This window comes from Amborella trichopoda, chromosome 1, assembly GCF_054954075.1.
Source record: "Amborella trichopoda isolate Santa Cruz 75 chromosome 1, AtrichopodaSantaCruz75HAP2 v2.0, whole genome shotgun sequence".
NCBI classification, from domain to species: Eukaryota; Viridiplantae; Streptophyta; class Magnoliopsida; order Amborellales; family Amborellaceae; genus Amborella; species Amborella trichopoda.
In genome coordinates, this window is record NC_142336.1 from 1,916,856 (window position 1) to 1,934,442 (window position 17,587).

The window sequence follows — 17,587 nt, forward strand, 5'->3', positions numbered from 1 at the left end:
TGGAGGTGGTACGTTTATAAATGTACAAGGAGGATGAGTTGTGTAAGAATTGGTTGATGCATGTACTTCAGGAGAACAATTGATTGATGTTATAGGCAAAAATCAAGTTAGCTACAATGTCATTGTCTCATGTAATACCTCAAATTTACACCATCATACATTTATGGAATATAACTTACTTTTTATTTATTTTTTTTAATAAAAATTATAAAAAATTATGACCTCTTTATATCAAAAAATAAATGGTCTATATAAAAATAAAAGTAAATGGTCTCATTGTACACAAACCCTTTTGTTTTCTATTTTTTTCCATCAAGATATCGTCCTACACAAACCCTTTCGTTTTCTATTTTTTTGCATCAAGATATCGTCCGTCGTCCCTTAACGACACGAACTGTTATTTTTTATCCAATCACTTTTGGTACGACAAGAAAGAAAATGAAGTTTTGAGCTCCTAAACTCTTAGATCTAACAATCGAAAACTTGAATAGTATATATTTCTTCAAGCACACCATGCTCCAGCAGAAGCATAGACCCTTTTGGCTTGGAAAAATATGAGTATCAGGGTGGGTCCGTACAAAGTGTTGACCTTCTTTAAACTTAATGTCAAAAACCCCAATGATGTCCTTCGAATCCATTTTGATCCCTAATTATGAATTTAAAAGCTCAAATAATAGTAAATAATTGAATAGATCCAAATAATACTTTACAGGATGGATTATTGTTAAGACTAGAAATTTCTTTTTTTCTGTCATGTCAAGGTCAAGATGATACAATGAATAGATTTTCCGGCATCAAAACAACCTTTTCCGCTAGATTCTTGAGTTAGAATGAACTTTATACCTTGGCTGACTGCATGTGTGAACTTCTTGCTGTTCAAATGCCCCAGGACAGACAATATGAAGATTATGCAGTTAGGAGTTCAGATAAATGGTACAAATTCCTTATGAAACAACAAAATTAATCAATTTTACTATTATCCCCTAAAAACCAAGTTCACTTATATGAATAAATTATACAATAGGCAGAGAGCCGAACCAGGGTGCATTCTAACCAAAGCAAAGCTGCAGCACCTGGCTCTACAACTGAATATCCAGTCATCAATGTTAATAGAGGGTCATTCCACAATAATTAATATATTATTACAAAAAACACTCAATACAGAAACACAAAAATCAAACCCTCTAAGCCTTCTAAGATAGAATACAGTCTAGATGGGTCTTACCAACCATGAGAGAGAGAGAGAGAGAGAGAGAGAGAGTAATGGAAAGAATGCGACTCTGGTCTCTATTCAGGCAAAAGGATTGCCACCAAGAGGAGCAACTGGGCCTTGTGGTGTCATGTTCCTGCAATTTTCAACAATTTCAGTTATGAAGGGAGAGAGAGATGATTATGATGTTGATGATGGGGTTCCGAGGGGGCAGGGAGATGTCACAGTGTTTTTGGTTTGTTTGTCTGTAGTTGGGGGGGAGAAGAGAAAGAGATAGACGTGGCTAGGAAGGGATAGTGATGTCAAGGCATTGTGTGTGTGGGGGTGGGGGTGGGGGAGAGGGGAAGAGAGAGAGAGAGAGAGAGAGAGAGAGAGAGGAACTCACTGCAACTGAGGGTTTGACACTTGGCCAGCCATGTATCCAATGCTTCCTGAGAAAATATCAAGAATGATGATGTTGGTTGTTTCAGTGAAAAGCAAAGTGAATAACACTGATAAAGACAAACAAAACCAGGAAAACAGTAGCATTCAACCTTGAGGTACACCACCCACATACGGCGGAACCGAACTCTGAGGAAACCAAGTTGGATTCATGCCGCCAAGAAAGGCAGGGGGCAATGGTGGATTGGGCAGTGATGCTTGCAAGGAGCCCATGTCTAAGAACTGCAATGACGAAATGAAATTTTATGAATTCTTTGTAGCACAAATCTTAAGCCAAAATGAAACTTACATATTGATTTGTAACTTGCATAAACTAAAGATGTATGTTAAGGAAAATGTAGTGCTCAATATAAGACATGGATGCACAACATTGAGCTTTTGCTTTCATAAGATTCAGCTTGGACTAAACAATTACATGAGGGTAAAACTATATGGATACTTCTAAAAAAAAAAGGTTAGCAATGTGATAATCACAATGATAAGCAGCCTTTTCAACATTCTCAACTAGGTTAATAGCTTGATACTACATCTTGGTGTAGAGAGAATGCCCAGGGCCAGAAACCCTTGATACTACATCTTGGCGGTCAGCTTTAAATATTAAATGCAACAATATGGAGAACTAAAGTGTTAATGGAGATAAGCCCATTTATTACTCAGCTAAAAAGAGATATAGGAGATACAGCCACGCATTGCCAGAGTTCCATTGAACTAGAACAAGTGATGAACATAAAAAGAAGAATAGCTATCCAATCAGAGTTATTGCTCCCTGCTAGGACAAACAGAGTAACTGAAATTGTCAACCAGTGCACAAAAACTTGGCTTGGGCTAGGGATTCAGCCCCTGCCCGATCCTAGTATCTCCGGTAAGTCTGAATGAACTTTGCCCGAGGCATGCACAAAGCCAAAAAAGCAAACTAAACTATAAACAGCATCAAGTCTAAAAATGGAATACACACACACAGGCATGCACACACACACACACACACATAAGAACTTGGAAAAAAAATTGATTTATAGCCAAAAACAATTAAGAGAAATCCAAAAATATGATAAAACAGAAAAATAGACCATATAATAAGAACAACTTTCAAATCATTATAAAAAACATCAAAATTGTATATAATTATTTGGCAAAGATTTTAATTTTAATTTTTAGTTTTATATGCCTGAGTTTGTATCCAGAACTCGGGCTCAGCAAGGTGCCGAGTTCGAGCGACTCAGCTGAGTCCAAGTCATCACGGTCGAGTTGAAAGATGTCAACAGATACATATATTATTATCATCACCAGCATCACATATATATTTATGTGAGCATGAATCTGGAGTTCTGGACAGCATGCCAAGCACAGAGATAAACACATATTCTCCGCAATTATGCATATATAGTTTTCCATTTTCTATTGCATGCATATCTAGCTTTCAAACTACAATACTGGCTAATATTTACTTTCCATTATCCTCTGCTTAAAAGAAAGTTCAATGGTTACCGTATTGTCAGCTTCTTCTTCAGAATCAAAGGGAAGGTCAAAGGGGTTTGTAGTTTTCTTGCTTTGTAACTGCAACGGCATTTGTCCCTGTGAGTGAACAAATTTTAAGCATCAGAAGATTAAAATATTTGGATAATACAGGTGCCTGCTGTCACTTGTTATCAAGGAAAAGTATACCACAGTCCATTGGTGTCAACATCAACACCATCCAGGCTGTCCATTGGTGAAAAGGATGGATGGTGATGCAAAGTGTGGGAGCCATAAGACAGGACATGATCCCAATACTGCACCCACTCTCTCCTCACCACCCTCCGTCACTTCATCACAGAGTCCTGGCCAAGGCCACAACGGACTATTGTTTTCCTTCCATAGTCTACTTGACAATGCTATATTTCACGCCTCTTACTAAGGGATTGTATACTATGATACCATTTATCCTTAGTACAAGTAGGTCACAACTAACCTTAGCCATTAGATGTCCGATTGGATTGCTTGGGGTGTATCACGAAGTTCACGAAATTTTTTGTGGGGCTTTGAGATTAATCACAAGTACAGTTACAACCATCTGATTTGAAATTTGATGGACAAAAATAATTGTGACCTCCTTGTACTAAAAGTAAATGGTCTCTTTATATACTTTTCCTACTATTAAATAGATCCACCCTGCTACCAAAGAACAACATTTTTGACACTACAACTGACCATCATAGCCATTGCTGATGGAAGGAATCCAGATCCATTGGCAGCACCATTATATGGTACACCTGGTTCAGGGATTCTGCTATTGATGGAGGGTTGTAGGGTAACAACTTTACTAATGTCCTGTCACGAGATAAAAGGATGAGGCTCCAAAAATAGTGAGGATCAAATTCAATCAAGTAGTTAAAGAAGATGATACCTCAGATACTCTAGCACTGTCCTGATGGCCAGGTGTTGGAGTTTTTACCTGAATTTGAACCTCACTCTTTTGTTGAATATTCTCAAACAAAGCTAAAGAAAAGTTATCTTTCGAAGTATCAAAAGCACTCCATGACTGCACAAAAGCATATCCAAAATGTCCACGAAATCAGATTGCACACTTCAGAACAAATATTATCTCAGCCCAAGATTGAAAAGCCAAAAAAATTTTCAATCATGCAGAACAAACTACATATGTATATGTATATATGAACATATATATATGTACATATGTACATACATATAAACAGCCTCTTTCTTTCACCCCAACCCTTCAATAAGTAACATAGCTATAAAGTTTGCAAGTGCTTAATAAACATTTAACAATATTAATAAACATCTAGCAATCTTACTTGAGAGCTTGTTGGAGCACTCGGTACTTGAGCATTGTATCCCACACTGGGCCACTGATCCACCACAGATGGGAAAGATCCCTGAGTAGTTGAATTTTGAACTGAAGGCCGCTGCAGGTTGGCGTTCACAGATGAAACCACTTCATGGTCTACTTTAGAGGGTTCCTTCCCAGACAGCAAAACTAACGGAGCATTTTCTTTTGCAGCGGGTGTTACGAACTGTTGAGGAAAATCAAAGGTAGCCCATCCTTCGTTTTCTACAACAGGCACTGAAGGCGGGACAACAGAAAGTGGTAAAAGATTTGGCTCCACAGGAGCCATAGATGTTTGAGGATGAGAGACATCAGCAAATAAATCTATAGATGGAACCTTGGTGTTCATTGGTGGTTGGACAAATGTCGCTTTGAAAGGCTCATGAACAATGGGAACATTTGGAGTTGAAGCTTGTGCTCCAAAAGGAGGAGGAGATTGACCAATTTGTGGAGGTAGAGCAGACTGTTCTGCATCTGAACCAATATCGATTAAATTAGGTGAATTAACGGTAGTTGCAGATAAGGAGTTGCTGTCAAAGGATCCAAAGCTGCCCAAAGATGTTGTTCTCTGAAGAAAAGAGAAGAGTTACCAATGAGAGTGTTAATGTATCCAACAGGGGAAAAAAAAGTAAAGAATATAATTGGGGCGATTTGGGCTTGGTCTGATTGGTTAAGGTAATGACAACTGCAAGACTTATTTGCAAGTTCGAATCCTACTGCTGAACTACCCAACAACAAAACATATTGTTATGAGGTAATACAACAACGGTAAAACCTAATGGACTATGGAAAAAGTCATCAACACACGACGAAATGATGGAAGGTGATGAAGAGAGAATGGGAACCACCATAACAGGACATTACCCGAATAGTGAATCAAGTCTCAATCCGTGCAACATTTTCATAGTATGAAAATGATCCTAATGGACTGCCGATTTCCATAGTCCATGGGATTGAAGCATACTTCTCCACACAATTAGGTTTCAATAAAGCGAGCATAAGCAATACTTATTATTTTTACGCCACTTTCATCAAAGACTATACCTGTGAGTGAGTAGACCTGTCCATATTTTGGACAACATTCTCTGATGACTTGGTTATCTTCCTTATTTGTCCATCAATGTCCCTTACAGAGTGAATAGGAGAGCTGCCAAATTCACCAACTCTCATACCAGGGAGCTCATTGGCAAACCTGTCTTCGTGCCTAGGCCAGTCTCCTTCTGATCGACCGGGACTGCAAAGGATGCTAGAAAGTTTCCCTTCATAACCACCTCTGTCTGAGCCAGGCTTTCTAGTAAGAGAGCCAGATTGCTTTCCATAAAGTCGATCTTCATATTGATAATCATATGGAGGACTTTGAGAAAAGGAATGATAAGAACTGGCCCGCCTGGTATCGTCCTCATAATTTTTATAGCTCTGCAAAGCATTAATACTAGCTATATCATGTAAGGACCTTTGCCTTCTTTCCGAAAGAAAACCCAGTAAAAATCTGGACTGTGATTTATAATGGGCCAAGTGCCCGATGGTGACATAGCCCATTGGATTGTATATGCAGGCCACCACCTTCCAATGAAATGATGGATGGTAATGATGATAGAGTGGGACCCACCATAATGTTCTACACTGTTCTGATGTGTCTCACTCTGTCCATCACCATCCAGCAACTCAATGGACAGTTATGACCCCAATGAACTATGGTTTCCAATTTCCGTATTCCATGCTTAAAAAAAAAACCCATTACCTGCACATCTCTTGGCGGCTTCTCACTTGGCCTCAACCCAGCATAACGCCTATCCACATAGACATGCTTTATAAAATCCCGAATTTTATTAACATTACTGCAGAAACACCATACTATAAAGAAATTAGTACAGTAATAAATACTTAGTATGGTTGGTATGGTAATACACCGAACAGACAGGCGAGGTTACCTGCTGTCAGGAACAGTATTTCGTTGTGGGTCCCAATCCTTTAGAAAGGTTTCCCTTGAGCGCTGTCATGGAAGAAACAGTTAAGCATGCTAAGCAGAAGAATAAGCACCCACTATCAGTGGGGGATAAGAAGGTATATAAAAATGGCTCTGTTTACCTGATTACCACCTCTCTGAAGAGCTTCAACTTCCTGAGAAGTAAACTTGGACATGGAGACAGACTTCACACGATGAGTAAACTCACGACTGTATGACCATCAAAGTTGACCCATTAAAATCATAAACTTTGGTAAAATATACAAGAGAAGTAATGTGGAATAGGAAATAATTTGGCAACTTCACATGATGAGCAAATTCACAACTGACTGTCAAAGTTGACCTATTAAAACCTTAAAAAGTGTGAAACAGAAAATAATTTGGCAATGACCATTGTCAAAATGCAAGTTTTAGCAAAGAGCCCACAAACATATGAAGGATGAGTGGTTATATTTGAAACTCCACATGTCGTACCCAAATCATGCAATGATCGCAATCAGCAACCGTAATATCAGATTTTCTGAACTTCAAAAAACAAATAAATACACAAGCTCACATAGTTGCTAACGTGCAAATTGACTCAGTCATGTTCAAGACTGAGTCCGGGTTTGAGTTCAATATTTTTAAACAATGGCCACATGCTTCTCAATTTCAAGTGGGAGCATGGGTTCAGATTGTGTCTCCTTACATCCAGAAACTTGCCAACAACAAATAAATTGAAACATGTTCCCAAGTCCCAAATACACATCCAACGAGTCAACAACATTCAATATTAAGAGTGGCGCACCTTCGCCAGGATGTAAAACTAGGCTAATGTGCTGTCTACAAGTTTTTTCATAGTTCTATCTACTGAAAGTTTCTACTTGCAGTTAAAATCGCTCATTTTATGAAGTTGACAATGAATTTCTTTCGTTTCAAATAGCAAAGAGCAAAGTATTTAACATTCTACCCATATCTTTGTATTTAGTTTCAAAATACCCATCAAAAGACACATGATCGTGAGTTGAAATAGCTGCAAATGAGTAAAATATTGAATAATTCATCTCTTATGGCTAGTTAATTAAATTTCACAAATTTGAAATAAACATGATTTTAGTATAAATCTATCTTGTGCTTTCGAGACAGATTTTGCCAAATGTTGTCCATCTCTAATCAACAAGTGCAAATACGCTCAAAACTTTTTAAGGATAGGATACAATTTTGAAGAGGTTTCCAAAGCCAAGCTTAGTTGATTTTATAACATTCTACCCACAAGCCCACCTTAGTCTACTCTCTCATTTTATCGCCTATTGGTGCCACACCTAAATTTTCTCGATTATTCATTTCGAATTCTATCCTTGTCTTGCCACTCATCCATCTCAACATCTTCATCTCTGCTACACTCATGATATGCGTATATTGTTTTTTGACCGCTTGACATTATGCTCCATAGAGCAAAGCTGGCTGCATAGTTGTCCTATAGAGCTTGCTCTTCAGCATCATTGGTATGCGACGATCACATAAATTCCTGCTGCACATCTCGACTCTGCCCACCCAACTCAATTCTATGCGCGACATCTTCCTCAATCTCTCCATTTTCCTAGGTTATCGACCCAAGATATCGAAAATATGCTCTTTTTGGTTTTTCCTAGCCGTCGATCTTATTACTTCCTCGCCTATACTAATATTATTACTAAACTTGCATTTCATATACTCTGTCTTAATCCGGCGAATTTTAAAACCTTTAGATTCTAGATCATCCCTCCAAAATTCTAACTTTCGGGTCTCATTGATCAAACCAAACAACATGCACCATGGTACCTCATATTTTAGGTACCTAATCAAGTCGTCTATAACTAAGACAAAGAGGTACAGACTCAATACTGACTCCTGATGTAGACCTATTGTCACTGACAACTCACTTGTCTTTCCACTAGTTGTTCATACGCTAGTTAGCGCTCCATCGTACATATCTCTCACCAAGTCGATGTAGTATCTGAAGACTCATTTCTTTTCCAACACCCACCAAATCTCTCACCAAGTCGATGTAGTATCTGAAGACTCATTTCTTTTCCAACACCCACCAAATCAAATATCAAGGTACTTTATCATAAGTTTTCTCTAGATCAGTAAATACCATGTGGCGATCTTTTCCCTTCGCCTAAACTTCTCAATCAGTTGCCTAAGTAGAAAAATAGCCTCAGTTGTTAAGCTCCCTGACAAAAAATCCTATCGAATTTCTGATGCACTTGTTTCATGCCTTCATCGTTGCTCAATCACTCTCTCCCAAAGTTTCATAGTGTGGCTTATAAGTTTGATCCCTCAATAGTTCACACAATTCTGTATGTCATTTGTTCTTTGTAAATAGATACCGCAATACAACAACAATTACATGAGAATCATGTTAATGCATGTTCACATTTTTACAAACACAATAATAAAAAAGAAGCAGAAAATAGACATAGATCACAAGCAAAACTTGTAAATGCAAATAGATGGTAAATTGTGCCCTTCAAATATGAAGTATCTTCCATCCTAGAAACATACATTTCCATATGGAGTATTGCAAAGCTTGCCATTAGTGGGGATTATAAATTTGTGCATTTTATTACAAATTCATGGCCTCACAAATATGAGATCAGTCAACATTGTCAATGTTCAACAAGACCCAGTTTGGGTGTGCAGTTACTCATAAGTAAGTCTCATTCCAAAAATTCTCAGTCTTCATTCTCACCAAAGGGTAGGGGCCCAAATCCCTACTGACTAACCCTTTAACTTACCCAAAAATAAGTCTCATTCCAAAATTGACTGATTCTTTTTTTTTGGAGTGCATAAAATTGACTCATTTATGAATATGAAAAAGCATTATTCAGTGATCTGCATTCATGGAATCTTGTTTCTCTTCCTTGCTTCTTTGAAAAACATAGAATTCTCTTTTTTGCCTATTACAAAAAGGACTGCTTGAACCTTATGAATAACCCCTTTCACAGACATAATTACAGAAGCATCCAAGCAGGAAATTCACCCTACAATTGTTAGGAACTTCACACATTCAAGGGGTTTTTCTTCAATTCAAATAGCTCTTCACAGTACATGCAAGCAGCAAGGCTTCGATAGAGGCCAAGAGCTAACACCAACAATTGCAAATTAAATTGTTGGATATTGCTTCAAACGAGTGTTAGCAAACTCGGACTTGCTTGGGAACTAGCCATAAGCCCCGAGCAAGTCAGCTCGGCAAGCCCCTGTTGGACTCACCAAATTTTCACTGAGTTGGGTGAGTTGGCCTGAAAAATTCTCAAAAAAGGAAAACTCATAAAGAACAAAAAAAATTATAAAACGTGTATACAATATGTAAAACAATAAACAATCAATATCATTAACTAATAACTAACTGAAATTATCCAATAATATAATGAAATCTCAACGATACTAGATAATACTTGATACTATAATTTCAAATTTTCGATAGTAAATCAAATGAGTCCCATCAATTCCAAGTTCCCACTTCATATTAAAGAGTGTGACTGTGTAAAAAAAAAAGCAAAAAAGAACGTTATCAATGGCTAAAATATTATCTTTGTACACCGCTAAAATGTCTTTGTGTACATCAAGGTTTTAAAGCTCCCCTCAGCCAAGGTACTTGGCCTAACTCAGCCTAGTTATGTACACCACCCAAATATGTCAAAAAAAAAAGTAAGAAATTCGTAAAAATACTTAAAAAATAAGAACAATTATGAGAGGTGATAGAAATCATTAGAAGACTTAAGAAGATGAAAAACAAATCCTTAAATATGGACTATTGAAAATTTTGACTTATAACTCAAACATTTTTGAAATATTATAAAAAAGGAAAAAAATATGAATGTCCCCAAATTTTTCTAAAATAGTCAGAATCGTCTAAAAACATATTTCTAAATCATATATTAGTATTTTCCACCTTGATGCCTGACAAGTTCGGCAACCCCACTCACGCCTCACCTGCCTTGCCTTACTTGGCTGAGTCCAAATGGACTTCTCGGACACAACCGAGTCTACAAACACCGGTATACATAAAAATGAAAAGGAAATCAAAGCTTACTCATTTTTTTTAAGAGAAAGCAAAAACAATACAATAATAACTACACTTTTACTAGAATGAGGTTAACAGCCCCAAAAAAATCATTTATATGAATTTAAATTGAAAACTGAAAGTTACCCAACATTTCAAAGCCAATCCTCCAATCTTTGCACTTGAAGAGAACCAATGCCTCCAATCTTTGTCAAAGGGTCCTCAAATACCCCAAAATAGAACCCCTAAACCAGATTAGTTGATCCAAACTCTTGAAAATTTGGAGCAAATTGGTTTTCAAAATCTCGCAAGTCCGAGATTTTGTGAGTGGTCTTTTGTAAGAGGTAAGCCAATGATTCGATAAATAAACCAAAACAGACCAAGGTAACAAATTTCAACCAAGAACAATCTAGGGTTGCAAAGCAATTACAACTTTGCAAGTTTTCAAAATTTTGCCAAACCCTAGCTCAAAATTTTCAATCTCTCGTATCCAATAAACTTTAGATTTTTTTCACGAATCTGATCTAGTGAAGTTAGCATGAAAAAATGACACCATACACTAAATTTGAGCTCAATTCCAGGATCAGTGGAAGAAAAATGAACAAAAATGAGGTTTAGGTCCCCTCCCCTTTCCCTTTTTAAACTGAAAAACTATTGAATTCAACGAGTCCATACAGACTCCGCATGTATGTCAGAAGCTTGGCAAGTCGACAGTACCCCCTCCCCAAGTAGGGCAGTTCTAGGCTCGGCACCAGTTCGTCAAACCCTTGTGGACTCCACAAGTTTTTCAACAGTAATCAGACGACTGCGTAATATTGAATACAGCTTGATTTTGGATAGATCTGCAAGCTTTAAGATTTGAAAATTTGTGGGAGGAATTTTTTTTTAATTTTTTAAGAAGAAAGAAAAAAAGGAAAAAATATAATAAAAAAGGAGACAAAAAAGGAAATAGGAAAAGGAAAAAGTTACACCCTCCACTACTCCCTCTCCCACCTTTATCACTACTATCTCCCTCTCTTACCCCATTCTCCCCCCTCTCTCAGTCTAGCTTCACACCCACCAATTCCACTGGCATCCCTCTCTCCAATTGATCCTGGCTAACCCTCCCAATCTCAACCTGACCACCGGCCACTCTCCTTTCATCAATCTTCTCTGTGTACCTCAAAACAATGGCTTCTTCTTCCTCCCCTCCTTTCTCACTGCACCCCTTCTCTACTTCTCTCTCTGAGTCTCTGTTCATCTCTTCCCACCTATACTATGTCTATCTTTTTTCACAGCCCACAGGCCCCCCCTCTGGATGATGGGCAATCTGCTTGTCACAGCTACTTCCTCTTGCTGCCTTCTCCTCTTTGTTTTCACCCCTTCTTCTTCTTCCCCAACTCTTGGGAATGCTCTACTCTAAGCACCTGGTTTGTGGACCTTAATTCCACACCAAATGGATTTGTTTCACGGGGATTTTTTTTTGCCTCTTCCTTTTTTCGTCCCCTTTTCACCTTGGGATATTCTCCTTCCCCTTTTAACATTGGGATTTTCTGTTGTAATCTGAGCACCCAACCTGTGGGCTGCCTAATTACCACCTTTGTGGTTTTGTATAGTTTTTTTTTACAAATCAAAAGTTAACCTTCTCATAAAAAAAAACATAAACAAAAAATTATAGGTGGAATTTTATAGGTTCCATAATATGGTCATAGAGCGGGCGGGATGCAAGCCCATCACTAGAAAGGCTTGTTTTGAGTTTTTGACAAACAGCTGCATAATGAATACATTAAAATATATAAAAAAACTGAATCTCGCTTTTAAATTATATGTTTCTTTTTGGTTAAGCATTTCTTAGCTTTATGTCAATTAAAAAAAAAAGGAAGAAAAGAGTGAACAACAATATAGGAAATAAATCATTAACCCCACTATTTGCATAACAATGAGACACCCAGTCTGGGTTGCGAGAGGTATTGGGTTGAACCTCTCTTGTACACGAAGACCTACCCAAAAATCAGGAAAATTGAACACTGAGAAACAAACATATGCAATGCACATTAGATTGGTCATCTTGTGAGGAAGGTCTTGTTTTTAAAAGAGAGAGAGAGAGTTAACAGAGGCATAATAAATCACACTGTGGCATTTGGCCAGTTTATGTGATGAAGCTCAAGTACAAAGTTTGCCCCTCAAATTTCTTATAATCAGCAATATGATGCAATACCAATTCACATAAAACTAAACATGGAGGTAAAATCAATGTCTACTATTTCTGATCCTCGAGTAAGGAAACAATATACAATTCGACATCAAAAGGCATTGATAATGGAAAAATGTAATAAATTGAGGGATGAGAAACATTTACTGTATTCCGCTGCAATTCGTACAAACAAAGGTCCAGAAATTAGTGCAAACGTATTGAGGACCCTGAACACCACAAAACCAATATATTTTCAGATGATCATAAATACATCATAATAAATTATCTAAATCAGTTTCTTTAAATATGCATACAATAGAGCGTAAATGGAGAAGATGGGCAATATTTCTTGAAACTTTAAAAGTCAGGGGATGAACAACAGTGCGTAGGGCTCGTCCAGTGGCTTCTGTATCAAAATTCATAAAAATCAAAGCCGTGGAAGACAGACAAAAAATATATAAAAAATAGTGAAAAAAAATACCACATTTGAGTTCTAAATCAATCCAAGTCTCCTGAAATCAAAATTCATCTCAACTTGTACATATAAATAAAATTTAGCCCAATCCGAGCTGAAAAGTAACTGAATCCTAAGAAATTACCAGACTGTTACAGTTGATGCATCTCCTATTAGGGGGAAGCTTCATGAGACCTCGTATAATCTTCTCGTTCCTCTCATCCTCCTTCATTCTACTGCCCATCTTGCCAAAATCCTAATCTATCTGCAAAACGATGCTAACAAATGCAATGAAACCCTGAAACAATATCCAAAAACCCACAGTTACAAAGAAACACACGATATTCAAAGAAGAAACCACATGCATTACCTCGAATGGATAATGAAAACCCTAAAACGACCAAACTTTGGTGAAATCCAAGCAAGAAGCATGGGAAAACCCATGCAAGAGAAATGCGAACTCAAACAATTGCCCAAGGGGTCGAAATGAACCCTATAAATGGCTTCTGAGGTAAAATCGAATACGAGGTCCACGACAAAAAGCCTTAAAAATGAGTGAGATAACGCTTTACCTTGACCTCTCTTCCTCTGAAACACAGAGCATAGGGTTTTGGAAACTTAAACTTCTTTTATTGTGAAGAAAAAATATTTCCTCTGCAACCGTATTTTTGAGAAAATGCTTTTTTTGAACCACGAGATTTTATAGGCTCCCGAAATATTAATATATTTGATTATTAAAATAACGATATCGGAATTCTTTCACCCAAAACATGGGTGGCAAAACAATTTTGGTAAAACCATTATACCAAATTCTTTTTGGATTTTAATAAAATGGGTGAGGTCTTTATAAGTTGCGAGCCAATTAAAGTGCACCTCCAAATTCTATCATAACATGAAATTTTGTTGTAAAAAATTTTTAGAATTATTTTAAAATTTATTTTTATATCTACTTAAAAAATTTAAAATTTTGAAAATGGTTAAAATCAAGTAGATCTAAAATCTTGAAAATGTATGGTCTAGATAATGTGTTGTAAGATGCATTATTTATGGGGTTAAAAAACTTTTTGTTTTTCATATTCATATATATTGTTGTCAAGATGATCAATTAGAGGGTTTTTCAACATTAAAACAACATTTCTAATGGATTTTTTAGGTGCAACTGTGATTATACATTTTAAGGTAGCAACCTTATATAAACTTTTCCCTTGATAAAAACAAAAAGTTTATATATGGTTGCATTCTTAAAATGTAGAAATACAGATGCACCTCCAAAATTCATCGGAGAATATTGTTTTGATATTGAAAAAACCTCTAGTTGATCATCTCGATATAGAGATATATGAATATGACAAAATATATCTTGAGTCTCGAAAATAGTGCATCTTATAACACATTATATAGACCGTCTATTTTCAAGATTTTCATATGTTTGTAGATCTACTTTATTTTAACTATTTTTGGAGTTTATAATTTTATAATTAGATATGAAAAATAGATTTTTAGATAATCCAAATAATTTATTATACATAAATTATATCCTATGATAAAATTGGAGGTGCACCTTATTTGAATTATTTAAGGTTGCAACCTTGTAGAAATCACGCCCTTAATAAAATAATTAGGATAAATTTATCAAATTACTTATAAGATATGAACAATTTTACAATTTGTGTATATTTTAGTTAATTTAAAATATCCATAAAACCATGCATGATCTTGCGTTGGAATAGGTGCAAATGATCAAAATATTAATGGATGTGGTTTGCAGAAGGTTGCGGGTTGCAAACGTAAACAATCAAAGTAAGGTACCCTACCAAATTCTATTATAAGACGTAATTTTGGCGTTAAATTTTTTTAAGATGGCTTGATAATCTATTTTTATCTCTAATTAAAAAAAAAAAAAAGACTTTCTAAATGATTTGAAGCTACTAAATCTAGAAATACATAAAAATCTTGAAAATATGTTCTAGATGATGCGTTGTTATATCTCAATGTCGAGATGATCAATTAGAAGATTTTCCAACTCCATAACAGCCTTAACAATGGAATTTTCAGTTGCACCTTAATTCTACAATTTAAAGATGCAAACTTATATAAACTTTTTCCAATATTAGATATTTCATCATCTAAGATTTTTTTGGTAAATTTTTCATAAATAAATTAGTGGATAAACTAAAATATTGGTAAAATCCTTTGTATTTGTAGGGATAAGTAGGAAGGCTTATGAAATGGAAATGTCTTAGTGCATTTTTGTCGAATCTCGAAGCTCATTTTGAGGTCACTTAATGAGCTATTTAAAAGTTAATCAGAAGAATGACTTAGTATTTAAAATTAGATTAAAAGTATGATTTTGTTAAAATGCCCATTAGAGGTAGACATGTGCAATTATTCCAACTCATACCGTTTTGATATTAAATCGAAACATGGATCTTTTGATATTAAAACGAAACATGGATCTTTTGATATAAAATCGAAACATGGACATAGAAATCTCCATGATGGCGCTAAAATCAAATTCACTATAATATAAAATTAAAATAATTGTACAGATCTTGTAGATCCATGAACACTTATTTTTAGCGTGCAATAGACGGTCTAGATAATAGGTTACAATGTAGACTATTTTAGGGCTTATGTTACAATCCACACTAATTTAGGGCTTGAAATCCTATTTTGTTTTCACAAGCATAATAGTTGAAGGCCTATCAATTTCAAGGTTTTCCAAATGCAATAACTATAATTTTTGGTGAATTTTAAGATGAGGATTTACTTAGAACTACAGCCCTATCAAAACAATTTCATATGTTAAATAGTTGATACCAAAGTTTGATGTGATTAATTTCCTCAATAATTGATTAATGCGTTCAAATCAAACTTCACTCAAGTACTTCCTTTAAAATATTCAAAGCGGTTTGGAACCATCTAGACACAGATAGTACCAAGTGGGCTCATTGATTTTTCAATCGCAATTTCCAAGTTTGGTCCTGGAATAAGTTGTGTGGTATCTTAATTGGTCAAATCACTTAGCTAAATAATTTTAAATAAATAAATGATCAAAATATCCTAAATACTCATAAAACTTGTAGGGGTATTTTGATTGTTTATTTTATTGAATTAATTTTTAATGTCATCATACATGATAGATAGAAGTATTGGGATGCGAAAATTAAGCTTAATCTAACATATATAAAATATTTTTTAAAAAAGAAAAGAAAACATAACATGTGTTATAAAACATGGGGGACTTGAGTGCAAAATTTAAAATACAGATTACTATTTTAAAATTTTGGTAATAAAATAGGATTTTATTTGAAGCTTCATTAGAAAATAAATATAAAAAAAAACTTTAATGTCTCTAAAAGATATTATTATAGAATTGAACATATGGTATTTCCTTTTGACTATCAGATTTAAGTGTTTGAAAACTATAAATTCAAACATTATTTGTAAATAACTGGTGATTCAAAAGTGGATCCTAATATTTCACAAGAAAACAATCTCACCAAATAGATGTTATGTTTGAGAGAGCAAGTGTATGATTATTTATTTCATTTGTATCATTTATTTATTTATTTATTTTTCTACATATTAACGGTGGGAATGGAGGGCTAGACCTTATGTTGAAACAATAACCACTGATGCTCCTGTCTCATTCCCTTTTATTTTATTTATTTATTTATTTATTTGTTTATTGACATTAACAACAAACACTCTAACACTTGCATTCACATGGTGTTGTATAGAATAACTCAACCAAAGGGCCATCAATTATCCATTCTCAGCAACGTATGGTGAAACATGAGTTTTTTTATTTTGTTTTTATTTTATTTTTATGCTGTGAGGTTTATACTTTGAGTACAATCATTCAGTAATTATTAGGTGGTTAAAAAATAAAATAAAATTAATAAGTAGGTCTTCTGGCTATGAGAGTAAACTTATATTTTACTCATGCGAGATAATAATATACGTGCTCTCCATAAATTGAGGCGTTTTTACATTTAGCGCGCATTTGGCCCGTAGGAAATCTCTCAATAGGAGGGAAACTTCTTGGTAGGCCCATACTCTCTTATGTTTGATTCATGGGAAACATCAGGTCTGAGAGGGGGCAGGGTTAACGCGTTTCTTGAAAGCTAGGGCTGGCATTGAGCTAGAGTTGGGCCGGGGCGGACCAAACAAACCATGATGCCTATAGGGCTAGCCCGAGCTTGGCCACCCCTAACCAGGATGAATAGGCCCTGGACTAGGTTGGACAGGGGCTAGACGAGTGGTATTGAGTTTATGGCGTTTATGCACCATAATTATAGAGGAATAGGAAATAGTTGCTTCAAGTAGTCAGGAGGGTCTCTAAGCTTGTCAGTAGAGTAGGGTATTCAAGGTTAAGTGATTGTTTGTGTTTCACGAGTGCAGATCGGTCTATTTTTTGAAGTAGAAATTATTTCCCTATTTTTCCTCTTTGTTAGTGTTTTTGGAATATACTATTTGTATGAAT

The 17,587-nt window shown here is 35.6% G+C and overlaps 1 protein-coding gene across 25 annotated transcripts; it reads right to left on the reverse strand.

The window, feature by feature from the left end:
• Positions 1–947: 947 nt before the first annotated feature.
• Positions 948–13,702, reverse strand: ZIGA4 (ARF GAP-like zinc finger-containing protein ZIGA4). 25 transcript variants are annotated; one of them, XM_088874774.1, is made up of 15 exons: positions 13,671–13,702; positions 13,244–13,396; positions 12,959–13,050; positions 12,810–12,871; positions 6,567–6,654; positions 6,410–6,471; positions 6,220–6,316; positions 5,523–5,894; positions 4,447–5,046; positions 4,083–4,169; positions 3,839–3,958; positions 3,137–3,223; positions 1,744–1,873; positions 1,596–1,641; positions 948–1,346 (listed from the first exon to the last, which is right to left on the reverse strand). In XM_088874774.1, the coding sequence occupies exons 5-15, from the start codon at positions 6,618–6,620 to the stop codon at positions 1,292–1,294; spliced, it is 1,710 nt and encodes a 569-aa protein (XP_088730900.1). In that variant the 5' UTR covers positions 6,621–6,654; positions 12,810–12,871; positions 12,959–13,050; positions 13,244–13,396; positions 13,671–13,702; the 3' UTR covers positions 948–1,291. The 25 variants fall into 25 exon arrangements, with proteins under 25 accessions (XP_088730900.1, XP_088730799.1, XP_088730854.1 ...); XM_088874673.1 differs by having other exon boundaries at positions 4,035–4,169; XM_088874728.1 differs by having other exon boundaries at positions 13,244–13,363; positions 13,469–13,695.
• Positions 13,703–17,587: the final 3,885 nt, after the last annotated feature.